Below are 26,365 nucleotides of genomic sequence, written 5' to 3'. Positions count from 1 at the left end.
AAAATCTCATATATAATTTTGAAATGCAGATGCACAAAATATAACATTTACTTTGTTAATGCTGCTGTCGAAGATATAACATGTTATTACTTGATTCCACTCTTAAAATTGCAAAGTTTTAACTGAAATTATGAGCCATTTTACTTCATACACGTTTCTAAACCTCAATGCACACATGCGTATTGCGTAAACTCCTCGAACTACAAAAAACTACAAAGCCCACAATGATAAAGAGGAAACGCTCCGTAATAGGATTGGCCGAAGGAGTTGCCACGCCCCACTGCGTTGCGCTGATTGGCCTTTGCCAGGAGTTCATGGCCACTCACGGAATTTCATTGGTCAATGTGAGAGAAGAGGGGCGTGATCACTACGGACAGCGGAGAGCCGTGCTACGGGAGGAGCGAGCAGCGTGTTTCCGGTAAGAGCGACACAACAGTACCATTAGAAACGTTCTGTAAGAAAATTAAAGCAGACTTTAAAAGTCAGTTTTTTTAATGTGATTCGACATCGACTTTATTACTAATTGTATTGTCAGGGGGTCATCTATCGAGTGACGCGGAGCACACGCGGCAATGGAAACCGAGTTTCGGGAAATCGATGAGCTCGGGAACTGGAACGCCGTTTACCAGGTAACGTTAAAGGACTGAATCTGCTCCATACTTGACTATGTTCTAAATATTCATAACGATCCAAAGGAAGTTGTTATTTATTTAATTTATTTTTTTGAGATTTGATGTTTATTTTTTGACAACTCGGATTGCGCTGCTTCTTCTCTAACTCACAGAATAAATGATATAACAAGTTACATAGTGATGACCTGAATTTGTCATTTGAAAACAGTGACCAATATACAGATGAGGGGGATGATTTTTTCTTTTATGAGAGGGAGTCTATTAGTAGTTGGTTTGACACTTTTATCTACTAATCTGGCTCACTTGCAGTTTTTAATGACAGTGATGGCTGAATGGCATCATTAACTGGATGCTGGTGTTCCCCATAACTGTGTGCCATATATTTTCCCCCAGCAAACCATTTGTCTCACATTTGTTTCACTTACAGTAAGAAGCATTTTCATCTCATAGACTTCTGTTTTACTTTAGGAGATTAAGCAGCAGTCCAGTGACCTACCATGCAAGCTCGCCAAACTTCCAGAAAACAGAAGTCGTAATCGCTACAGAGACGTCAGTCCGTGTAAGTGCGCCGCTTCCCCTGTTTGACACAGTCAGTGACACCTACGGAAGGGGCCTGTTATCAGCAAGCTCTTAAAGTCATTTCACACTGAAGATGTCATGTCTTTTTTTCTCTCCCTTTTTTAACTCTTCCGTCACAAAGACTTTAAAGAGCAACGCTGTTGTGGTTTCCTCTCTCTCTGAGTCTTTTTCTTTTTCCACAACAACCTGAAAAGGTCCTCAGCTCACAAAACACCACATTAAATGAATTACGCTGTGTTTTATCTGTTACAATTGAGCGTTTTCATCAGGGAAATGTTTTTCTCTCTTGTGGGGAACTGAGAACAGGACCTGAAAAAAAGTCGTTCCACCACTGAACTTGCAAAGCATCACGGGTGATATGCCTCACAGCTTAATCGCGCTCTCTTTTCACAGTTGACCACAGCCGTATTCGTCTACAGATCGGCGGTAATGACTACATCAATGCCAGCCTGATCTCAGTGGATGAAGCTCAGAGAAACTACATACTAACTCAGGTGACACACTGACACTTAAACCCCACATCTGCATCTTCTGAATTTGATGTTTTATCTGCACCTGCACATCTTCTGACACATCTGAGGATGATACGGACAGAATAAAGGAACTGAAGAGTTCATTGGCATACTAGCAGGAGCATATATCCTGGGAAAAATCTCTTGTTAAGTTTTCATGCAATATTAAAGCCTCTTCACATCAACAAAATGTTTGGTGCGATTTTCACATGTATTCTGTCTGTTCAGATCAAGGCTTAGAAATGGCTGACAAGCTGAATGAAAATGTGAAATCGCTCTCTGACAGTAGGTGGTGCTTTTAGAAAAGAGCTAATCTTGATGGTTGGTTAGTTTTCTTTGCATTGCAGTAGATAAGAGAGATAAGAACTCTTTTCTGTGAGAAAAAAAAAAAAGTCTCTCTCACAAATGGCATGCAAATGTTTGTGTCTGTCTGAACGGATGCATTAACAGATGTCCATTCAAATTAAAATGCATATCATGCTGAATTTTCACAACAAATTTGTCTTATCTAGCCATTTATTTTCATCCGACGTGTCTTAGAACAAAGATTTCAAACCAGGTAAACCTGGACATGGGTAGACTTCTTTATTCACTTCCTTGGGGCCATCACTAAAATTCACAGGGCTTACAACAAAAGTTTTAATTGCTTGGCCACTATTAAATTTTGAAATGTAAAACTTTTCATTTTTTTTTTTATGTCACATCAGCTCTGTTAGCCAATCAAAGTATATCAACAGCAATCAATAACAGATTTTTAAAAAGTGCTTTACAGTTTAAAAGTGGACCATTGCAAAATAAGCCATTTTAATTCTATTAGTGCTAAATTATCCAGTATAATATGAGTTATGAGTTAATATTCCTGGTTTGTTTCTGGCGGGACTTCGGGTATACATAAGACAAAAAGGTTAGCTACACTAAAACAATGCCATGTTAAGCAAGTAATGGGTAAACTTTCCCCATCCTGGTTTTAACATTTGTGTTGACGTTTGTATTACGCATCTATTAGGTTGCCAACACCCCAGCTGACGTCACACACTGTGGTGACGTTCCATTTGCCAAGAGATTTTCCCTCTCCTGTGTCTGGAGAGATCACTGGGAAATGTTGTGAAATCTCAAGTTGCGTCAGCATGACATGTTTCTTTATTGTACAGATGAATTAGCGCACTGATGCTCAGAGACAGAAGCAGACTTGTCTCAACCTGCCGGCCTCGTTCAGTCAGAGCACTGGCAGCTATAGCCACAAACACACAAAACACACACACATTCTCACCCGCACTGTCATGTACCTCACGCCTGCTCAAATGTGTGATTTACTACATGGACTAATGAAAAAGGTCAATAGAGTGCAGGAGTTTCCACTCTTGATTTAATATTCAAAATACCAAATTCATTTAATAGAATTAAAAAAAATATTTTAATAATTTCCTATTGTTTACTATATTTATTTGTTTGGCCAGTGTCGTTGTGGGTTTTTGGTTCTTTTGCTGTTTTAGGCTGTAAGGACCTTTGAAATAACTCAAATCATTTGGCGAAGTGATATGGACATGTAATGCGGTCAAGAGCTGTCTGGAACTACGTTCGCCGTGCGTTTCCCTGATAATAATTGCACACCTTACAACGTTCATCAGCCAATCAGATTCAAACATTAAACGGCCCCGTAGTATAATTGTATATGATTTAATACTTTAAAATTAATGCTTTAATCAGCAAGGATGCATGAAATTGATCAAAATGACAGTAAAGGCTATTACAGTGTTACAAACCTTTTCTATTTCAAATAAATGTTGTTCTTTTGAACGGTCTATTCAAACAATCCTGAAAAAAGTATCATGGTTTCCACAAAAATAAAGCAGCACAACTGTCTATTTATTATTTGATAATAATAAATGTTTCTTGACACTGAAGAATGGAGTAATGGCTGCTGAAAATTCAGCTTTGCCATCAGAAGAATAAATTACATTTTTAAATATACTGAAATAGAAGGCACAATATTTAGTTTTTAACAGTATTTTTGATTAAATAAACGAAAAACAATAAAAAAAAATTACCACAGTATTGAATGGCAGTTAATGGTGCTGCTTACTCTTATAAATCCTGTTGCATGACAGATTCATTTTATGCATGTGTTTAAAAGGTATTATTAATACAATATACTGCATGTGCTTGTTTTAATGGTTGTGTGTTTGTTTAGGGTCCGTTACCAAACACATGTGGTCATTTCTGGGAGATGGTGTGGGAGCAGCGCTGCCGAGGGGTCGTGATGCTGAATCGTGTCATAGAGAAAGGCTCGGTGAGAGAAACACACACAGTACCTGTATCTGCCACATGGATACAGACTCACTTTGAATGTGTGTACATGGGTTGTTTGTGTTGTGTAGTTATAATGAAAAAGTGTGTGTATGTACAGATAAAGTGTGCTCAGTATTGGCCTCAGCGAGAGGAGAGGGAGGCTGTTTTTGAAGACACAAATTTCAGACTTACTCTGATCTCAGAGGATGTGAAATCGTACTACACTGTACGACAGCTGGAGCTGGAAAATCTGTTGGTGAGACACTTGATCTTTCTTTCATCTCATCCAGTCGTGCTTTGAGGTTTTATATAGTCCTCCTTTAGTCACTTTCTTCTATTTAGCTAAAATTCTTGTTTTTCAGCAAAATAGGTTGCATGTTCTTAGTGTTTTGTTTAGAGCTTCTATAGCTGGACAGGTTGTTGACTTCACTCAACAGTTTCAGGATATTGCAGATGCCAGAGGTTTATTTCTGACAAACACATGCTCATGGTGGTTTAATGCTGTTGTCACGTGTGTTTAAAGACACAGGAAACACGGGAGATTCTTCATTTCCACTACACCACATGGCCAGATTTTGGCGTGCCAGAGTCGCCTGCATCTTTTCTCAACTTCCTGTTCAAAGTGCGTGAGTCGGGCTGTCTGAGCCTAGAGCACGGTCCTGTCGTGGTCCACTGCAGCGCTGGTATTGGCCGCTCTGGAACGTTCTGCCTTGTAGACACCTGCCTTCTACTGGTGAGAGGACTGACCGCTTGTATGTAATGCCAGATCTGCTGGACGAAAGTGCTGGTTAATATTTAATCTTTTTAAATAATAGAGCTTGTACAATAGCATATTGGTTTGTATGATTAAATTTCAAGAATCATTGACATTAATGCATTTGGCAGATAAAATTTCATGATTATTGGTACCACAGCACTCCTTTATTTCAAAATGTAAAATATACTCTATTGTTCAAAAGGTTGGGGTCAGTAAGATGGTTTTCTTTAAAATATAAATTAATTATTTTATTCATGAAATATGTGTTCATTTGTTCAAAAGTGATAGATATTTTATGATGTTACAAAAATATGAAAAGCATCACAATTTACACTAAAAAATTAAGAAGCACTAGTGTTTCTAACATTTAATGATATCTAGAATGTGAATTGAGCAGCAAATCAGCATATTAGAATGGTTTCTGAAAGATCATGTGACACTGAAGACTGGAGTAAAGGCTGCTAAAAATTCAGCTTTGGGTCACAGGAATAAACTACATTTTAAAATATATTAAAATAGAAAACAGTTGTAATAATATTTGACAAATAAATGCAGCCTTACCAACCCCAAACGTTTAAATGGTAGTGTAAATGATTTCTAAATATTATAAAAGTATTAATACATTGAGATTCAAATCAATCGAATCAAAGCATCACTGGATGTCTGGATTTCTCATGTGTATTTCACTTGACAGTCACTCTGACCAGCACCGGCAGATTTGGTCTTGCTTTTATTTAGAACTCAGTAAAAAGATTCCAACACCCCCCACATCCTCTAAACAACTGCTATGTGTGTTCTCAGATGTCTCAGAGGAAAGATCCAACATCAGTACGCATCCAGGAAGTCTTGCTGGAAATGCGGCGATACCGCATGGGTTTGATCCAGACAGCTGACCAGCTGCGTTTCTCTTACCTCGCTGTCATAGAGGGTGCCAAGTACATAATGGGAGACACGTCTGTACAGGTAATGAAAGTCATGTTAAAGAACAAATTTTTGGATGTTTTGCTGAGGTATTATAGGATGTAGAGCTGAGCAGAATGTCGGTGTGTATATACCATTAAAACATTTGGGTTGGTGAGATTTTCTTAATATTAAATGTTTCTTAAAAACGCTCACCAGTGCTGCATTTATTTGATCAAATATACTGTAAAACAGTAATATTATGAAATATTTACAATTTAAAATAATTTTCATATTTTTATACATTTTAAAATGTAATTTGTTGCTGTGATGGCAAAGCAACAGCCATTACTCCAGTTTTCAGTGTCACATGATCCTTCAGAAATAATTCTAATATGTTGATCTGGTGCTCAAGAAACATTTATCAATATTAAAAATGGTTGTGCTGAATAAAAAATGTATAGAAACCATGATACTTTTTTCAGAATTCTTTGATGAATAGAACATTTAAAAGAACATTTATTTGAAATATAAATATTTTGTAATCTTTCCTGCCACTTTAAGTACTTTTTAAAATTGAATGCATCCTTTCTGAATAAAAGTATTAATTTCTTTCAGAAAATATATTTTGACCCCAAACATTTGAAGGGTAGTGTATTATGCATGGGTAGCAATATCAACTGGTAGTCATTGCTATATCATTTGAGCATTTTATTTTGTTAAATTTTTTATTTTATTTGAATCAATGTGTTAAAATAATCATACATTTTGGCCATAAAATGCCCCAAAAAACCCTGTCATTTTTAATGCATTTAAATGATTTTATAATTGGAAAAATACTACTACCTCTAAATTGTAATTTAATTTATAAAACATTTAGGTATTGAATGTCCAGCAAAAATATCTTCTCATAATATTCCTTACTGTCATATAAAAAATTGCTGTGATGAATAACATTTTTTGTTCATTCCACCCACCTTTAGTTGGCTGTATCGATCAGTGAAATGTTTGTGTTCATGTGTGAGTAGGAGTCATGGAAGGAGTTATCAAATGAGGAGGATCTCCCCCCTCAATTAACTCCTCCTCCTCCAAGACCACGGCCCCGAATAGACCCACCTAACGGCAAAGGCGACCTGGTGAACTCTGACACCACCACCTTCTTCAGTGAGATAATAAAAAACAGCGCAGAAATCTGTGCAAACAGGTCAGACTCTCAATATCTCTCTCTCTCTGTCTAGTAGGGGTGGGCGATATGAGTTAAAATTCATATCACGATATTTTCCACTGTCCAGACGATATCGATATTATATCGCGATATGAGAAAAAAAATTGGAATCACATTTTAGTAGACCTTAGTTAAATTACAGGTAAAATATACTTTAACCTTACATAACTAGAAAAAAAAGGCAAAAATAGAATGGTCTGACTTTTGATGTGTGAAATTATGCTACATAAGACACCTGTGCAAAAGAAAAACAGAAAATGGACTGAAAGAACATGCAAATTCACTCTCTGACAGCAGATGGCGCTTATGGCCTCAGTTTAGCGTTCCTTTGGAGAGAAAGAAAATGCCTTCTAAAGTTTTCTGAAGAGAGTTCCCTTCAGATACTCTTTCATATTAACCCCCTGCCCCCAATTCATTATTTATATTTTTCTTCCTATATTTCGAGGATTGTGAACAGTGATCTTGCGCTGCCTGCTACAGTATTTTCTCTCTTTGTGTCCGTGTTCTGCGTCTCTGTCCTGTATTAACGGCCGTTTACAGACTTAGTAATATTACCACACAAATTACATTTTGGGAAATTATTGTAATCCAGTTTGTGTGCAGTTCCAAAAAGCTGATCTTGTGTTTGGAGCAAAAACTATCCGGTTCTGATTTATGTCCTATCAAGCGAGGCATCTCCCTCTCTCTGATGACGCAGTAACGACCAGGGTTGCCAGGTTTTCGCAACAAAACCCACCCAATTGCTACTCAAAACTAACCCGATCGCGTTTCGAGGGGGCTTCCTTGATAAAAATCCATATCATGGTACAACTTAATACCGATATAGCGCCCACCCCTACTTTCTAGTAGTACCCATCCAGCAGCCACATACAAACATTTTGTCGTTGTGTATTTACAGTGCGCCCCAGACATTCACAGATGGGTCAGAGCTTCGCAAACGGGCAGTCGGTGAGGTCGGAGCGACGTCGTTGTTAAGCGAACCCGAAGAACCAGTTGTTCCAAGAGAAGCCCCTCCCAAACCTGCACGGTCTCCGCCCAAGACTCCCACGGAGGAGGCGACTCCTGTTGCTGCCAATGAAGCGTGGAGCCCCTTGCTGACCAGTGTGTTTATGTGCACAGTACTGGCTGTAGGTGCTTATGCCTGTTACCGCACCTATTTCCACTGATGCCCTCTTATTCCCATCCGTCTCTTTCTCTATCCCTCCATGTTCTGGCTGTTGGCGGGAAAAGAAAAAGAGAGACACACACAGACACTCACACTTTCTCAGCTGGACCTGTCTCTCTCAGCTGGGCCCGTCTCACTCTCTCCGAATGTCTTTGGGAAAGAGTTTCAGAGACTTTTCTTAGCCAAACTGCTGTCGCCTCCCTCTACACACACATACTCATACACACAATCTAATAAATGTGTGTCCGTTTAAAACCTCAGGGCCTCACAATTCAGGTGTTGCTACCCAAACGTTAAACACAGGTAAGAGAAAATCCAAAAGACTCTGTTGTTGCTGCAGTAAGGGAACTTTTCGTCTGTGTGTATGCATCTCTATCATTTTTTTTTAAGTCTCAGAAGGAGCTACACAGGAGGTGAGCTTCTCTTATACATGCTGAAAACACAAATCTGCTGTACATGATTGAAAATCTGTTTGTATTTGTGCGTTTTGGAGAAAAGGGAGATCATGAGTAGTCTGGGATGTCTAATACCATCAAGTGCTCTGTTAGGCTACTGTCACAGCGGAAAACATCCCAAAAGCTTTTTCTTTTCATTCTTTTTTTTTTTTTTTTTCAGCCTCAGCTTTAGTTCATACTCCAAAGGTGACACTTGTCTGTATGAGGAAAAAAGATCAAGTGACTGATGCACCGGCCTCTCGTTCATTCATTCTTTCCCTTTGTCAAATCAGAACAGTTAAAATGCTGGTGCTGGATGCCACTTTCAGAACAAACCTCAGTTAGATCAGCTGGTTCTCCAGAGGCCCTGCTACAGCCATTTAGTTTATCCAGAACTCGCATTTCATTTTTCATTGAACTGAAATACTAAAATCACTTCAAATCAGGCAAGCATTCTTACTAGGATTTTCATGTCAAAATTTCACTTAATGCCAGCTCTGGAAATCAAGGTAAAGCAAGTTAACCTGACTGATTGATTGTAACAACAAAAATGTGGCAGCAGGTGGCAGTATTAAGTATGAGATTTTTCACTTGTATTCTCCTTTAGAGAATAGTGACTCATGGGACAGGGTTTGAATTTTATATTTACCTTTTTTCCTGCTGCAATACAGATACAGTCATGCTTCTGGCCTAAATGGTGTGCGTTGAGTGCAGGAGGTCAGAATTACCAAAAAACGTAAAAAACAACACCAGCACTGAATGAATGCAAAGAGAGGAACCGACCAGTGACAGTGAGCTGTCTTTGTGTTTTACTGTTTTATTATATTATTGTCATAGTAATTATTATAGAGCGAGATTAAACATTTCCTTCGAATCAAACCATGCTGCAGAACTGTTACTTTTGAACAATGTGTGAACAAGTCTAATGCAGTAACCTCGAAACAAATGAAGCCTCTTCTGTATTGAGGCCTGAAACGCTTTTAATTGTGACATTGTGTGGTGACTCTTTGACTGCTGCTTGACCAGTCCAGAATGGCAATTTTTGGGTTGCTAGGTGGTTTTTCCTGCTTGTAGAAGTTCAATGTTTCACACACTGAAGCTGTTGATGTTTGGTTTGAAGGTTCTGTTGTAACAGAGTACCACCATTCATTGTAGTGACTCTCAGAATCCAGTCCCATTGCTGGACCACAGAATGTAAAGTCTCTCTTCTTGCCGGCTTTATTTACACACATATATAGAGAAATTTATTTGTCTGTGTCATTGTTTGTCTTCTTTCAGTTATCTTTGGGCTGGTAGACATCAGACTTCCTTGGCCTTTGTATAGGAGGCTTAAGAATTTCTTTCTCCCCTCCCAGCATCATGTTGTGTCCTTTTTAATGTTGATTTATCCGTTTTTTTTTTTGTTTTTTTTGTGTGTTGTTGTAAGAAAGGCATATGCTTTGTTGCAGTTGGATGTATTGACATTTGAAATTTTTATTTTTTGGACGGAATACAAAGCAGACGCTGTGGTAATAAACATATAAATCTCTGATTCTACTGTTTTTGAGTTTGTTCTTTCTTCGTTCTTATTCCATCATGTGATGATGAGAGAAGTTTTTCTGAAGTTTTTCTTTTATAAAATCTCATATTGAGAACTTTAATGAAAGCTCTCTGTGAGAGTTATAATTGTAAAGTTAATCTAAATCATAGATTACAGACTAAAAAATCTATGTGATGTACGTGTAGTTTGAGCTTGTTTCATCATACTCTTACTATTTAGTTCAAGCTCTCATTTGATACCACACTTAAATTCTAATAAAATATATGCAGGTCTGGATTATAGACTGGGCCCCAGACAGCCAGGGACCTCGGGTCAGACCTTCCTGAGACCGAAAAAAAAAAAGGTGAACATAGTGTTCTTAGTGTTATAGTGCAAAATTACACTGAGCCCCCAGCTACTATTTTCAGTTGTCTAATGTTAGCCTACCTCTGCAAAAAAACAACAAAAAAAAACTTATGAAATATAATAGCCCTATATATTTATATTTTATATGCAAGGAAGCAGAGATGAACATTAAAAATAATTAGTAAAATCTATAAACATTAAATTGTATTAAAAAAATCATATTAAATATTTATACTTTATTTTTATACGTTTTAACAAAAATATGTTTTTGTCTTTTGTATTCTTTTCACAGTTTTACAAAAACTCCATATAGCACCCCTTTGCTGGCAGTATGTTGGAAATGAAGTTTTTGGTACGTGCCCTTTGACTTGCTCTATGTATTTCACGCAAAAGAATTTAACATGACCAGTAGAGGGCGCTTCAGGATCAGTAACTCACTTCTTGGCTTTAATTTCAACTGGGTTTTTCCCCAATAAGCAAACAAAAAATTTTTTTTTTTTTATATATAACTTGTCTGAACTCGTGTGATTGGAATCTAATATTCAAATAACAGTGATTGTTCAAATACTTGTGCTCTTTTAAAGCAAGCGTGTTCACAGTGCAAAAATGCAGATATAAATCCTTATGCTTTTTGAAAACACACCGGTATCAGTAAGATGCTCTAGTCATGGTCGGAGTTCTGAGCTGTAATGTTTTCTTGTGTACGTGCTTGAGTATGTGTCAGCACATTTCAGCTGGTACCCAGGCATTTCCTGTAGCATTACATTACCAAAATAACAAAACTTCACAGCTTCAAATAAATCATTTGGAGCACATTTCCAGTCTTATGATCTCACACAGACTTTTTCTGTGATAAGAGATTTCTTAAATGTTTTTACAACTCGGATGCCATAAATATGCTTCCATCTGTACTTACTGTATATACAGTATTCGAGACACTGTGCCAGTTTTGATCAGGTTTCAGTTGTACTAATGACGCTTTCTCTGACGCTGCTGGTCTGAGGCGACACATCTGTGGTTGTTTTAACCTGTTTTTACTATACTGGTTTGTGTCGGATTTTACTGGTCTGAGAAGGTCCATAGTCACTTTGTCTCTTCATGTGCCGACACAGACTCTTGGAATGTATCAATTAGAGGTGATTTATGTCACATCTGCCAAGCAGTTCATCCCATTTCTTATGACATAACCTATATGTAACATTATAATATGTCCTTCCCTCCTTCAACTGTTCACTTGTTTTTAGTCTCACTCATTTTTCCCTCTCTGTCTTTCAGGTGATTCAGCACGTTTCGGGGAGCAGTTTATTAACCGTTTTTATTTCCTTGTTGAAAAGAAATACAGATTTGCTCGATTTAAGACTGTGAATGTATTTCGGAAAAACATATTTCATCACACATTTCTAAAAACAGTGCCATTCTTCAACACCCACGCGTAAAAAGTGCTGAAATGAAATGTCATTATAAATCCTGTGATAAGACTGATTCATCTGATGCTGACACACACATGCTTACATTTCCTATGATCAAAATAATGCTGCAAATAAAGTATACACTGACTAGGACTGTATTTAAATAATGAGCTTGGGTGTAAACCAACAGGAAGTTTTATCATTTAGCATAAAGGATTGGACTAGATGAGAAGTGTCATCACAGGAATGATTGGTATTGTTCCAGAAAGTTCAGCAGATGCTAGAGACTGAGGTGTTTGTAAACTTGTCTGACAGTCGAACTGTGTCCGTATGTGTGCAATCACATTCTATTGTCGGTTAAACTTACAGCAGAGGTGAGTGTGTACTCAAGAATGCGTTTGTGTGCACGCATGTAGTTCACACTGTTCAGGAATGAGTGTGTGTATATGTGTGTGAGAGTGAGTCAGGGCACTCCCTAACACTCGTGGTACTTTGACGTAAAACAGACAAGACAGGACAGGCTGATCCAACTACTTGGGAAAAACACTGAGGTGGGCAGGGCTTAGTACAGGAAGTCCACTTAAAAAGACAGCGAACACGAAACTCCTGCTGGGGCTCGGGGTCAGTTATGGGTTCAGGTATTGAGCAGCTGCTTCTTATTACTTCTGGCATTTAAGAGTGCTGACAACAAACATAACATCTATGAAACTCTACTGGGTCTGTATATACACAGTGAATTGATTACTTGGATTGGACAGGGGGAGTTTTGGCAAGTGCATAGCGTGTGTGTTACAACATAAGTGAGGAATGGTATTGGTTTGCTCCTTAACTTGTCTCTCTTTCCTGTATGTACCTCCTTTTGTCCTCTCTCCTCCCATTTCCGTTGCTTTGGGAATATTTCCTGGGAGCAATAGACTTAGGAAACTCCAGAAAGAAAAAAAAAGAGTGACTCATGTTCTGACTCAGTCCTGATCAATGTCAAAGCACAGATGTTTAAGCAAATTCTTAATCAGTAAACTGATTCTTTAAGAATAAGAATAATAATAACCAAAAAATTGGTTATTTTATTAGTATTTTAATGAAATTACAGAGGCTTTGTTCTCAGGCCTAATGAGCATTAATAAAAGTATCAATAAAACTTTTGTGCACTTAAAAACTGACCATTTTCCCTATTATTTGTGTGTGCTATGTATGTTTGTCTTTATTAGAATAGCAATATGTTAGCTTAGCATCAATCATGTTAGAATCAAACTCGATCACAGTGTGCAATGTATTTTTATGCCTAATAGAGCATCAGGCCATTAGCCTTGTAACATACTAATATCTTCTGATACATTATTGTGTCACTGTCTATGTAGAGACTAACATGATGTTTAGGATGCTGCCTTAGGGGCTATTCACACAAACACATTTTTTGGTAAAAACCTGAAATGCAGGCCAGCCCAGCAGAATGGAAAAAACAAAAAAAAAAACATTTTCTAAAATGTTCAATTGTGTGTGTTTATGTGCAAGCGCAACATTCAAACACATCCATCTAACTCTTGTTATTTAGAGAAAAACAACTAAAAAGCAGCACAAGGGAACACAAAAACACGAGACCTGGAGCAGTGGAACTGAAAAAAGAGATTAATTCATTCAAAGTTTAACTAATTTGAACTTGAATGTCACATTTTTAGAATCTTGTGTCATGAGTGAGACGCAGCAAAAGATGTACATGCAACAGACACCTGTGTAGTGTTGTTTACATTAAAAATATAATTACACAAAAACGCATTCCGTGTGAACCGCCCCTTAGGGGCCATTCACAAAATGTGCTTTTGCATTTAAAACTGTAAGACGCAAAGTCTAAAGACGCTTTATGATGACTTTTGATTTGAGCGCTGAATATTTAGAATGACATGTAATGCAGCAAAATACACATGAATGTAATAGTTAAAAATGTCCATATAAAGCATATTTATGCAAAAAAAAAAAAAAAAAAGCATTGTAGTGGAATTCAAAAATGTGTTGTAGATAAAAGCAGTATGTAGTAACCCAGTACTGGTTTGGAACAGAGAACATGAGTTTAAAATATTTCAAATAAGTATTTTTAAAATATTTTCTTTTAAAATAAAAATAAGTATTTTTTTGCTTATTAGAGTATTTTGCAACATACATCTTAGCAGCATCTTAAACTCAACTGAAATCAATTGCAAGTTTAGTTCCTGTAACACTATTTGTGTGTTTGTCTGTGACACTAGTTGACGTCTATGTAGAGCATTTTATGACATTTAGGATGCCGCAGTCGATATTGGCAGTAGACAACAGAAACCACTGAAACTCAGCATGAACTGTGTGACCCTCAGGTTATCCTCAGCATATACGAAACAATCATCAGGTTTTTGCCATTATGACTGGAGTAAACCAGCTTAGCCATCTCTCAGGTTCCATGATTGCACTTGTTTACGCTTAAGTAAATGGAAAAAAAATTCTGCTGGCCATTGTTTGTCTAGGCTCTTGCTGGTCTAAGGGCACCCCTCAACTGCATCTTGTTTTTTTGAGGTTGGTTTCCTCAGCAACGAGCGCGTGCGCTGTAATTTCCTGTTGCTATGTTCACAGTGCGCATGCACTTCATTAGACCTTAAGCAGATCTGCAGAGTTTACGTAAACAGCCAAGCTCGGTGCTTCCCCTTCTTTACGACTAGCGCTTCCTTCCTCCTGCAAGTGCACACGCGCGCACACACACGAGCTCACTGACGTGCACAAAAAGCTCTCGATGTAAACGCTGTACGATGACCTGTTTAAAGAATTTCCACAACAAGTGTCCTATCGTTCACCACCTTTACATCACAGTTGTCATAGCGACACTTCATGTGATTGACTGGGGGGGGGGATGTTTTCATACACAGGACATGAAGCAAAAAAACAGCATGTTCCTAAGCATAGTACTCTGTGTTTTTCACACTACTTAAAACAAAGGCCTGCTGACATCTTGCAGAATTGTGTATGTATTTGCATATGCTTGATTCCAGCTAAACTTGTCTCCCAAATTTGGTGCAATTTAATGTCTTAAGGGTTGCATGAGAGCCCAGGGCCCTCGAACTGCCAGGGAGCTTTTGTACAGATAAATATGGTCAAAGAAACCTAAATACCACAGTACTTAGCACAAATAGTGCAAACTCACCACTAAGACCCCTGGGGCCCTCAGCACATTTAGAAAAAGCTGACAATTGTGGCCCCTGACTTGTATTATTAGTTTTCTAATGTTAGCTTAACCAAAACATGCATTTCCTAGTTTGTTAAGCCAAACTGTCCCTGTCATTTTAACATACACACAAAAAATTGCACAACAGCTTGTCACTGAGGCAGTACCTTTGAAGGGACCCTAAACATGTCTTATATGTACATATTAGTTCTCTAACTGTAAGGTAAAATTTTTGCACATTTTTCTTGACATTGTCAAGTAAGGCACCTGGCAAACAAAACCAACACCAAAGAACTAGTGACAACAAAAGCCGATGTGTTATCACCTGGGCCAAAAAGTTGTACTTGAACACATTGCATTGACTACAGTCAACGGCCAATTAGCATGTGTGCCTGTTTGAGAGGAATAATGCCGATACCAGCAGGTGGCAGTAGTCTGTATGAAGTCGGTATGAAACACACCGCAAAAACTGAGCTGACAGACATTCATCGACGATTTATTTGGTGTGTCACAACCTTAAAGGGGACATCGGATGCCCGTTTTCCATAAGTTGGTATGATTATTTAGGGTCTTCATTAAATGTCTGCAACATACTTTGGTTAAAATTCCTCAATGGTTGTGTTTTACTTTGTCAAAAACAGCTCTGTTCACAGTGACCCATTTCAGTGCATGTCTCTTTAAATGATAATGAGCTACTGCTCACCCCACCCCTCTCTTCCATTTTTTTGTGTATTTGGTGGCGCGTTTCCATCAAAAACAAAACGAATCCACTGTGTCCTCTCACTAATGAAGACTCTTAAGTTCACTTTTACATCCAACTACAAAACAGCTGTATTGTTTATGAGACATTGTTGTCGTTACAGCTGCTCGAGTGCAGAGAAAATGACGGACAGCATACAACTGGCTGTGGAAATATGTTAATTAATACGGGACAGTCCGTCAGCGCTTGTGGGCGGGGCAAACCGGCTTGATAATTGAGACTGTTTAGGTTTTTTGAGGATAAAAAAGTAGTAAATGGATATTTATCATTGTAGGGTGACTGTGTCCACACACTGCTAAAACACATTTATATGCAAACTCCATGTAAAAGTGAGTTTGTCATCCAACGTCCCCTTTAAGGGTCTGCCACTGTGCAAATAACAAAGATATGACTAAGGGCCTTACGGCACCATGATCTGGTGTACCGCATCAGCAACCTGGTCTTTACTGTTATAGCCAAAAAGGTTCTTGGGTCACTTCTCTCTGGGTTTTTTTAGACCACATCTTGTGCGATCACTGTTTTGTGTGTGTGTGTGTGTGTGTGTGTGTGTAACAGTCTGTTAGCTTTCAGTTGACACTGTTACAGTTTCCATTTTGTTTTTTAGCATGACTGTATGACTGAACTTCTTCGAGAAGATGTGACTCAGCAGATATTCACTCAGGTACAGCACAGACCATGACAAGGTCCAACATAAAATCATCTTGTGTTCTGTGGTTTCCTCCTCCTATGTAATTCATTGAGGGATCTTTCCCAGATTGCATCAGGGTCATCTGTGAGCCACATTAAGAGTTCAAATGGAAATAAGCTGATTGTAATTAACTTTTCTGTTTGTCTCCTTAGCTAGTGTTTACTTGAGTTTGGAGCTTCGATATCTGCTAGCATGCTTAATAACAGTTAGTAAACACGAAGGTAAGGTACAGATCAAGCATCCGGAAATAAAAATAAAGATCATTCCAGGATCTTTAATCTTTGTTTTTCATACCGGCCCATGATAAGTTACTCTACTTTAAATGACTACACAAAAATGCTGTAATATTAGCACAGTGTATTGCTCTGTTTGCATAGCAAAGCGGTTTATGTGCAATAGAGTCCTGTCATCTTTGAAGAATATTCTTCTTGCTAATTTCTGAGTCATGTGTCTAGCTGTAAAGGGTGTGTCTGGAGTTTCAGGAGTGTTCAGTAGGGCAGAGACCAGTGTATTTGTGGGATCTTTCATGAAAATGCCTTGATTGAGCTTTGTTGTATTAGTCTTTCCTCCTTACAGACAAAGGGAGATTAAACGTAAGTAATCACAGGGGTTTTGTGCTCACATTTTTAAATGTTACATTTCCTCACAACGCACTACATCATAATACACAATACTGCTAAGCACTGCAGGAAGTTTTAGAGTCTACCCGGGGTCAGAGACAGAGATAACCCAATGTCAAGGCCTGACACTACGTGTGTAATCATTCTTTGGGTTTTAAAAGTTCAAATGCATACATGGGATTGTAAAGAGGGAGGGCTCTTCATTATTCAAGAGCTTAACAAGTCAATATGTCACCAATTGTGTCTTCAGTGGTCTTTATCCAAAGTCCAATCAAATATTTGTGAAGACTCTCATTACTGACCAACATATCAACAACTCTGAGCAGGACTGAGTCCCAGGCCTAAATTAAGATTATTGTATTTGAATTGCATATAAAATTTCCAATCATTTGGATTACACAGTTTTAACCAGCTAAGCTAATGCGACGCATACTTGTTAGTCATACATAAATGTGACCCTGGACCACAAAACCAGTCTTAAGTCGCTGGGGTATATTTGTAGCAATAGCCCAAAATACACTGTATGGGTCAAAATTATAGATTTTTCTTTTATGCCAAAAATCATTAGTATATCAAGTAAAGATCATATTCCATGAAGATATTTTGTAAATTTACTACTGTAAATATATCAAAATGTCGTTTTTGATTAGTAAAATGCTTTGCTAAGAATTCATTTGGACAACTTTAAAGGCAATTTTCTCAATATTTTGATTTTTTTGCACCCTCAGATTCCAGATTTTCAAATAGTTGTTTCTCGGCCAAATATTGTCTTATCCTAACAAACCATACATCAATGGAAAGCTTAGTTATTCAGCTTTCAGATGTTGTATACATCTCAATTTCGAAAAATTGACACTTATGACTGGTTTTGTGGTCCAGGGTCACAAATGATAAAACAGGTGAAATTTCTGTAATAGACAATGTGTTTTAAAAACACAATAACCAGGTTTATATATTCATCATCAATCAAACCAATTTGTTTGAATGTCATATATTTAAATAACTGAATATCACTTGTGTTAAAACTGTACAGATGGACCTTTTATATGAAACTCAAATACATAAATCTTAAATTTAGGTCAAAATATATATTTTTTGATTGTATTTGTTGAAATAAAGAAGTTTAAAAAACATTTACAGTAGCCTATATATATATATATATATTATTTATTTATTTATTTATTTATTTTTTTTGGTGTGGTTTTTGCATCCATAAAACTTCTTGCAGTGTTGCTATGTAGTTGCTAAGCCCACTTCCAAGTCTCTATTCTGGTTGTAAAATATGGATCAGGTCTCTCCTTCATTTTCCCAGCTATTTTATCGTCTGCAGATGAAAACTAAAGTCCCCTTCGAAAAGTTATAGCACTCCTTACTTCAACAAGCTGCACGGTTTTATGTTGTGTGGAACTGAGTTGTACCACAGTGGATTAGTTAGACTTATTGCCCTAAAAATGCGCAAAAATAATAGTGAACATTTTTAATATTGGTGCATTGGTCAATAAATGCACACAGCAACCTTCCCCATGTTATCAAAAGCTTTCGTCAGTTAAATTCTGACTTGCATGTTTTTTTTTTTTTTTCCTGCGCTCTTCCTCTCTGCGTTTTTGTGTTGTCTTGTTCACATTATCTCTGCAGGAAGTAAGAGATCCAATGTAGTGATGTGGGTTGAGTGCCACGGTGTGTTTGTGAGACAGTTAAGATTCCATCACGTGAGTTTAAGAGGGGTTATTCATACGTATGTGCACAGGCGCGACCAATATCAGTACCCTCTGAACCTGACTGTGGCCTATTTTGAGCCGCCTGCACTGATTGCCTATCTCAAGCTTAGAGGTGAGGAGAGCAGATGCAACCTTCACGCTGGAGCCCCTCGCATGCTCTGCGATAGAGAGATGGCAGATGGAAATAAGCGTTTGTGAAGAAGATACAGTGACATCATTAGTGCAAGGAACTGATCTCTTCAAAAACAATGTGTCGTTTTGGGCCACTGGGACAACAGAAAGTCTGAGGCCTCAAGCAAAAAATAGATCAAAGGCATGATGGTCATACGAATGCTTTATGTAATTTAGTCTCAAACTATTTCAAATCATGTGCACAAGTGATTGGATACGATTAAAAAAACATCTCTTGTTAAGGCAAATGTCTCTATAATTGCTCATATTTAGTAGGCTATTAGTCCTGTACCGATTGTGCTATGAACATGAATTCTATCTCAAATCACGTTGCTTACTAGTAGAGGAATGCTATTACTTTTTTAAGAGATCAGATTTACGGACAATGAATTTATTTAATCAAAATTACAGCAATAATGTGAAATATTATTACAATTTAAAACAACTGTTTTGTATTTTAATATTACTGTGATGACAAAGCTGAATTTTCAGCATCATTATTCCAGTCTTCAGTGTCACATGATCCTTCAGAAATCCTTCTAATATGCTGATTTGGTGCTCAAGAAACATTTCTTATTATTATCAGTTAAAAACAGTTGTGCGGCTTGATATTTTTGTTAAAACTATGCATTTTTCAGGAGTCTTTGATGAATAGAAAGTTTGAAAGAACATAATTTATCTAATAGAAATCTTTTCTAACAACGTACTTACTGACCCCAAACTTTTGATCAGTATTGTTCATTGAAGACAACACCCAAGGGACGAGAGTATCACACGGATTTATAGGTGGGCTGTTTCAACTATGCAAACACCTAGCAACCACATAACAATGTACTAAAAACCACCTACAGCACACTGTAATCTTGGTGGTGGGTTTTAAGCTGGCAAGCATCACATCACTCACATTTTTTCAGAATTTTTTTTCTTTCTGAAAATCTAGTTTCATTTGCTGTTGATTTCTATGTATTTTGCCATGTGATTCTCTGAATAAAGAAACCAAAACTATAACTAATCATTTGTGCATTCAAGCTTATATTTCACACTCTGTCACGCTGTCACATTTGCACAAGTGACAGTGGGATGATTTTAATTTCCAAGATTATCTTTGAACAACCAAACATGTAACAAAAGAGTACTGTGCATGATAAATGTAATGATTTAAAAAAAAAAAATGTTATGGTGCTAGTTGCCCTGTCTGGACATTTTACTTAACAGGACAGATGCTTAATGGTATAGTTTACCCAAAAATTAAAAATTCTGTTATCATTTACCCAGATGTCATCATATACTCATGTAGTTTTAAACAAAAGATATTTTGCATATGTTTTGTTGTCCAAAAACTGTAATTAAATAGGGAACAATGTGTTTTGGACCCCATTGACTGCTACCGTATGGACAAAAAACAGTTAAAATATTGTGTTCTAGAGAAGAAAGTAAGTCATATAGGTTTCGATGACATGAGAAAGAGCAGAATTTTTGGATGAACCATCCCTTTAAACGTAAAACAAAAAGCGCCCCAGTTAGTGATAGCATGGTTATGAAAACTTTATAAAGTCTAATTCCACTATTAGTGTACAGGACTAGTTTTATGGCATGTTAAAGATGATTAAAGAGGTTCATTATAACGCCTCAAAATAGCTATAGTGATGTCCAGAGTGGCCTGATCACTGTTCTGTTCTATTCTGTTGTTTTGCAACAACAGGAAGGCTGTCAATTACTCAACCCTGTCCTGCATGATGCGAGCGGTACGACCCAACGTCGTGGTGGCCGTCGTGAGCCACTGCGCAAGCGTCAGAACGCAGAATAGCAGAAGTGCAACAATGTCGAAATCTGGGCCAGTGTCCTGCTGGGTCATGGCTCCACCTCTTACGGCCATTGTGGACGCCTGAGTTCCCGGCAGCCGTGCCGCAAGGACCCCCGGATGTTCACCACCAGCGTCATACACTCGAGCCCAGGAGAAACAGAAGAATGGTGACAAAAAAAGTAAAGAAACAGGGAAGTGGTGGATGAATGAAAGGTTTTGCCATTGGTACATCACAGCACTTTCAAACTGTTGACCTCATCCCCACCCGCAAACCTACTTTGCTACTCCAAGTAGAAGACCACAACAATTCTATATAGTCACCTTGTATTTTTTCTTTTCATAAACACTTTGGTGTAAATGGTACAGTTACTCTTAATAAGCCTCATGCGAATGCAGGTTCCAGTAGGCCACATCTCAGTCCTGTTTCCACTGTCTTCCTATAGCTGTTGCTTCTGCACTATAGTGTGCAGATAAAATAAATTAATAAAAGATTTATATTCCTCTCATCAACAGTGCATTCATATAACATTCTAGATTATATTGCTGTTGACCTGATGTCTTTTGACCATTTTTCAATCTTTTCTAGTTTCACTCATGACAGGCTATGCAACACCATCTTAAAAGCTGACGTTAACCACTTGGGAAGGTGTCAGAAACTCATGGACTATTAATGTGTCTGCCAGGGATTGTTCACCTTTGATATGTTGGCCTTGTTTGTTCCAACAATGGTGTTGTTAATATTTAACCATAGCATTTTTATATCGGGACCGTATCAGCTGGCTTTTTGAGAGGGTGGAGAGCTTTTTAAGGGCCTGAGAAGTTTGTTTTACAGTGAGGACCAACTGAGAGAAATTCTTTTCTTTTAAAATGTGTTTTCAAGGAAAAAGGTCATTTAAGGGAAGTGAGAGGACAACCATATGCTAAAAATATGCAGAGGAAGCTTGAGTGTGTTTTTGATTTAATTGAAAACATTTGATTAGGGTTTCACGGCGGAAGTGTACAGTGATCCTAAAGAAGCAGAAAATAACCAAGACAATAGCTGAAGGCCATATGAGCAGTCTTTAATTGTTTCTAGGTAAAATGCGCGAGCGTGTGGGATGAGGGTTTGACAATCCAGTGTAGGCTGGATCGTATTAGTATCAGCAGGTCCGCGGGCAGCATGACGCAGCGATTCGCTTACGGACAGACGTAACACTATTGACGGTAAAATCCTGCCTTGAAGCAGGCGGGGCATTGCTCTCTAGTAAAAGGGGAAAAGAAACTTGTAATCCTGACGTTGGAAACCCCTGTGTTTGCAATCAACGGTCCTCAGGAGACTAGGACACAAACTAAATAAACAAAGCGAACTGGAACCGAAGCTACACGTCTCTGACCCAGTTTAGAGTTGCCAGATCTAGCAGGAGAAACAAGCGTAAAATACTCGCAAAGTAAGCGAAAACAAGCAAAAAACTTTTTTTTCTGGACAGAATAAGTCAAATAAGCGCAAAATTAGTGACTTGCGTCACCAAAGTTAGCGAAGCCATACAACCCCTTTGTCCTGGACAGAATAAGCAAAGTACAAGTAAAATAACCAAACTTACCTCAGGACAAGGTCACTGAAAATAAGCAAGCCCCTTTTATTTAAATTTTTCTGCACTTAAGGAAAAAAGGACCATGCTCATGGGTCATTTCTGTATGATGACATATAGGCTATGATGTGTACATGAATCACTGTCATAGACACTGTATGATGAAACTGTACTTCACATATGTAGCTAGATTGGAAGTAGTTTTTTTCCTTAAAATTTTACAGCCATTTGCTATGACAGCAGGGCCACTAGGTAATTTCATGTCAAATCTGTGCTTTATTTGTATGAATATTGTTGGGAATAGTATTTAAACAGACCTACAAGTGTTGCTGCTTAAATTTACAGGGCTAGGAAAATGTAGGCTATACTATTCTTATACATTAAAATGTTGATGGCCCTGTCTGTGTGATTTTTGTCTTTTACAGTAGGACTCATTCACATTTATGACATATTTTAAATAGTTTGAAATGCATAATGTAATTCTCAGGCATTAAGTATTATTATTTATTTGCTAACCTTCTGCTTAGTCTGGCATTAAGAAAACTTCTCAAGAAAAGTAAATAAGGCACAAAGAAATCTCATTCAATAGATTCATATAGTCTTTTGTTAGCTCTTGGTTCTTAAAAGTATTCACATGTAGACAGAGTCTGTGTTGGACTAAATCAGTTGTATTAAAGAGAGTATCTAAGGCAGCTGTACGTTACACACACAAGCATGTGCACTTGCAAGCACAGATGGAGAAGGAAGTTGGAAGTGTTGAGCAACTAAGATCCTCCTGCACTAGGACGACGTTGTGAAATACACTGTTCTAAACAACACCCTTTTCCTCCTTTACTGATCAGCTTCTCACTGTTCTACAGGTTCCCTTTCAAACATCAAACTAAATGTCAAACTAAACTTCTTTAGAAAACTGTGAGTGTGGTGCAATCATCATGCAGGCATTTAATTATGAAAGCCAAGTTAAATCACACATAGTAAAAACTGTGTGCAGTCTTTCTCACACAGAAGAGGAGGATTTATTCTATAAGTTTAGATGCTGTTAATTGAATTACCCAGCGATACATTATTTTAAGCCCTCTCTCTCTCACTCTCCCACCTTCTATTGTCATGGAGATGAACTGTTCCTTGTCTACCTGTTACTTACTCTCCTCCCTGACTGACAGGTCCTTCAACCTGTCCGTCAGGTTTCATTTCCTCCCATAGGACTCAAGCAGGAATGGTCACACCTCAACAGTTCAGAGTTTCCGTGTTACCAATGACGAAATCCAACAATAAATATCTCAAAAAAATTGATTTAGCGGGTACTCCGGTGTGGAAAAGTGTAAAATCCAGATTTGTGATGAGTTGACTGATGCAGATATTGTTTAATTGAATCAAAGGCCACCTTGGCTACTTTTAAACTATATTTTTCTCACACACTCTCACTCCCTCTCTCTCTCTCTCTCTCTCATACACACACACACACACACACACACACATTTGTTTCTGTGAATTGTGGGGACTTTTTATAGACTTCTATTACTTTTATACTGACCAAACTATATTTTTTATCCCCTAACCCAACTCTAACCCTAAACCTACCCCTTACAGAAAACCTGTTTGCATTGTTGCACTTTCAGATAAACATCATTTACTATTTATTTTTCCCCCTCGTGGGGACCGTAGGCCCCACAGTGTAGCATAAACAAGTACACACACACACACGCACTTTTATTAATAGAAAAAGTTTTGTGTGATGTAGTGTGTAGTGTATTATTTTATCCCAGATATATTTACATAACTTCATCTGTGGTTTGGACACACCTAAAGACAATATTTTTAATTTATTCTCTTTAATTTATTTAATTTATTCGATTAAAAAGCATTTGTGTCTTTCCTTTAGGCCTTTAGAACAAATGAGTGTGTATTGATTAAACGGACCTCATGCTGATCATTCATCATTTCCCTTATCTAAATCCTCATTTTCACTCAAATCTAACCATATGGGTGTTTGCACGTCCCGTCCGTATTTCATGTCCATGTTTAATATTTGGTTTAATCTCACCGTGACATGCGTTCTGTTGAGTAAACTAAGTGTTTGTGTGTTCTGAGAGGACTAGAAAGTTCAGTGCTTATCTAGCCTTGAACCAGAGTCTTTAACGGACCGCTGAACTCTTTGGATTGTGGACCCTGGCTGTGTATTTTAGATAACTGTACCTCTGTACCGTGGTGACTCATGAACACAGATTTCAAAAGATCTCCAAAATTCCAGTCACGAAACAGGAGATTTCTATCAAGTAACTGTGAATGATTAATATGTCTAGATGTGTATAGAGCTTGACATGTATATGCACTGATGTTTAAAAGAAGCCAGCTAAAGTGAAACCAGGAGTTTTCACTGCATAATGGAAACCTGAATCTCAGGCAGCTGTGGGTAAATGGGTGGGTGTGTGCTAATTTGTTTTTGACAGCAGAAATAAAATGTGGTCAGACACACAGGATTTCAGTACAGTAAAAATCATTTAATTCAATAAAATAGTATATAGCAGTAGACCAGTTGTACCTTTATCATTTTTATAAGACTACTTCACTGCGTTTCCAATACTGTTACAATGAGTTGCATCATTCCTCTGCAGTACAACTCTTCCCATGACAACCACTGCCCCAGATATGGCGAAGGAATTTAAATAACAGAATATTAAACAGTAGATATCTCACTTTAAAACCCGTACAAAAATACTTTACAGACGAAATACATGACAGGGTTTCCAGATTACCAGAGTTATGCCGAGCACACGGTGGGATATTGCGCAATCCAGGCGCACAGTCCACTTTCATGTTTTTTTCTCGGTTGTAAACGCATCGAGCGAGCGATCGCCCGTTTTTAAACGAATCACAGAAAACTTTTGTTGTAAATTCTGCACTCTTGAAAGTCACTGACAGTCACTAAGCACCGCAGGAGTCCCGTCAGCACTGGCCGGTGGCGGAGAGAAGGTTGCGCAGCGTCGCCAGCTCGCGCGACAGCTGCTCCACGCGCTTCTGTAACCGGTCGTTCTCGGCCGCGAGCTCGAGCACTTTGTGCTGCGTCTCCATGTTGCGAATTTTGGCTTTGTCTCTGCTTTTGCGGACGGCGAGATTGTTCCTCTCGCGCCGTTGTCTGTACTCATCGCTGTCCTTGTCCAGCCTCTTCTTCCCTTTGCCGCCAGAGGCCATCTTGCCGCCAGACTGAGGAGATCTTCCCTTACCTGGCGGCGCAGGTGTACCTGGCGGGCTCGAGCAGGAGGAGGACGCGGTGGAAATGTTACCCAGGCTGCCGCTTGGAGCGTTCTGGTACTGCAGATACGAGCGCATGTCAAAGCCCCCGGAACCATCCATTGGCGGCTCTTCGTGTCGCCAGTTAGTTTTGGCAAAGCTGCCCAGAAAGTCCGGGCTGAACACGGCGTCTATGCGCGTCTCTTGGAGCTCCGGATACGCCAGCTGGTTCGAGTCCCGCTCTGTCAGCGAGATGTAGTTCTTGTAGCTCTGTAACGCCGCTCTCTTGCTCTTGTTTTCCTCGGAGAGAAAGTCGCTGTAGATCCCCAGTGCGCGGTGCCGGGCTTCGTCTTGGCTGGCCAGATGCTGGTACTGGGGCGAGTCCAAATAGATGCTGAAGTCTATGGCTTTCTCGTGCTCAGAAATGTCATGAAGCTTCGTCATGGAGCCGTTCGTAGGCTGCTTGCAAATGCCGTCGCTGACCGGACTGCTGCTGGCGTTAGTGCTGTGGAAAGCGAGGTAGTCCCCCTCGTAAAAACCGGCCACTTCCATGGATCTTAACACCCGCCGGATTGCGGCAGGACGGAGATCAGGGTCTCGCCTTCCCCTGATAACTTCGCAAGTGTCACCGACCCGACAGCAGCGCAAAACTCTCGCGAAAATTCGAGTGTCTTCCGTCGGCAGAAATAGCTAGATGACTTTTGTCTAGTTATGTAGTTGATAGGTTGCTTGCCCAGCGCTCGCTGGAGAGCTCGAGTCAGTTCCCATGCCTCGGAAAGGGGTGTTTATAGGGGTGTGAGAGGGGGCGGCGATTCTCTGTTTGGTGTGACGCGT

The 26,365-nt window shown here is 38.7% G+C and overlaps 2 protein-coding genes across 3 annotated transcripts; one reads left to right on the top strand and one right to left on the bottom strand.

Annotated features, from left to right (window-relative positions):
- The first annotated feature begins 353 nt into the window (after positions 1 to 353).
- On the top strand, positions 354 to 10,030 carry ptpn1 (protein tyrosine phosphatase non-receptor type 1). Of its 2 annotated transcripts, none has more exons than XM_058785695.1 (10): positions 354 to 418; positions 536 to 629; positions 1,101 to 1,191; positions 1,605 to 1,705; positions 3,915 to 4,013; positions 4,131 to 4,268; positions 4,536 to 4,745; positions 5,571 to 5,732; positions 6,698 to 6,873; positions 7,793 to 10,030. In XM_058785695.1, exons 2-10 carry the CDS (start codon positions 573 to 575, stop codon positions 8,058 to 8,060), a joined length of 1,302 nt encoding a protein of 433 aa, XP_058641678.1. In that variant the 5' UTR covers positions 354 to 418; positions 536 to 572; the 3' UTR covers positions 8,061 to 10,030. The 2 variants fall into 2 exon arrangements, with proteins under 2 accessions (XP_058641678.1, XP_058641679.1); XM_058785696.1 differs by having other exon boundaries at positions 400 to 454.
- Positions 10,031 to 24,780: 14,750 nt separating this feature from the next.
- On the bottom strand, positions 24,781 to 26,309 carry cebpb (CCAAT enhancer binding protein beta). Its single transcript, XM_058785698.1, has one exon. The coding sequence runs from the start codon at positions 26,081 to 26,083 to the stop codon at positions 25,247 to 25,249; it is 837 nt and encodes a 278-aa protein (XP_058641681.1). The 5' UTR covers positions 26,084 to 26,309; the 3' UTR covers positions 24,781 to 25,246.
- Positions 26,310 to 26,365: the final 56 nt, after the last annotated feature.

The sequence above is a fragment of the Onychostoma macrolepis genome, chromosome 08, assembly GCF_012432095.1.
Source record: "Onychostoma macrolepis isolate SWU-2019 chromosome 08, ASM1243209v1, whole genome shotgun sequence".
Taxonomy (NCBI): domain Eukaryota; kingdom Metazoa; phylum Chordata; class Actinopteri; order Cypriniformes; family Cyprinidae; genus Onychostoma; species Onychostoma macrolepis.
Note: the sequence above shows the minus strand (reverse complement) of the source record. Positions and strands in the feature narration are given on the sequence as shown.

Excerpts from the sequence above, each read along its gene's own strand:
- ptpn1 (XM_058785695.1), top strand. The coding sequence starts at position 573 with ATGGAAACCGAGTTTCGGGAAATCGATGAGCTCGGGAACTGGAACGCC. Across the intron at positions 4,269-4,535 it reads TGGAGCTGGAAAATCTGTTG|ACACAGGAAACACGGGAGAT; the intron begins GTGAGACACTTG and ends GTGTGTTTAAAG. Across the intron at positions 5,733-6,697 it reads TGGGAGACACGTCTGTACAG|GAGTCATGGAAGGAGTTATC; the intron begins GTAATGAAAGTC and ends ATGTGTGAGTAG.
- cebpb (XM_058785698.1), bottom strand. The coding sequence starts at position 26,083 with ATGGAAGTGGCCGGTTTTTACGAGGGGGACTACCTCGCTTTCCACAGC.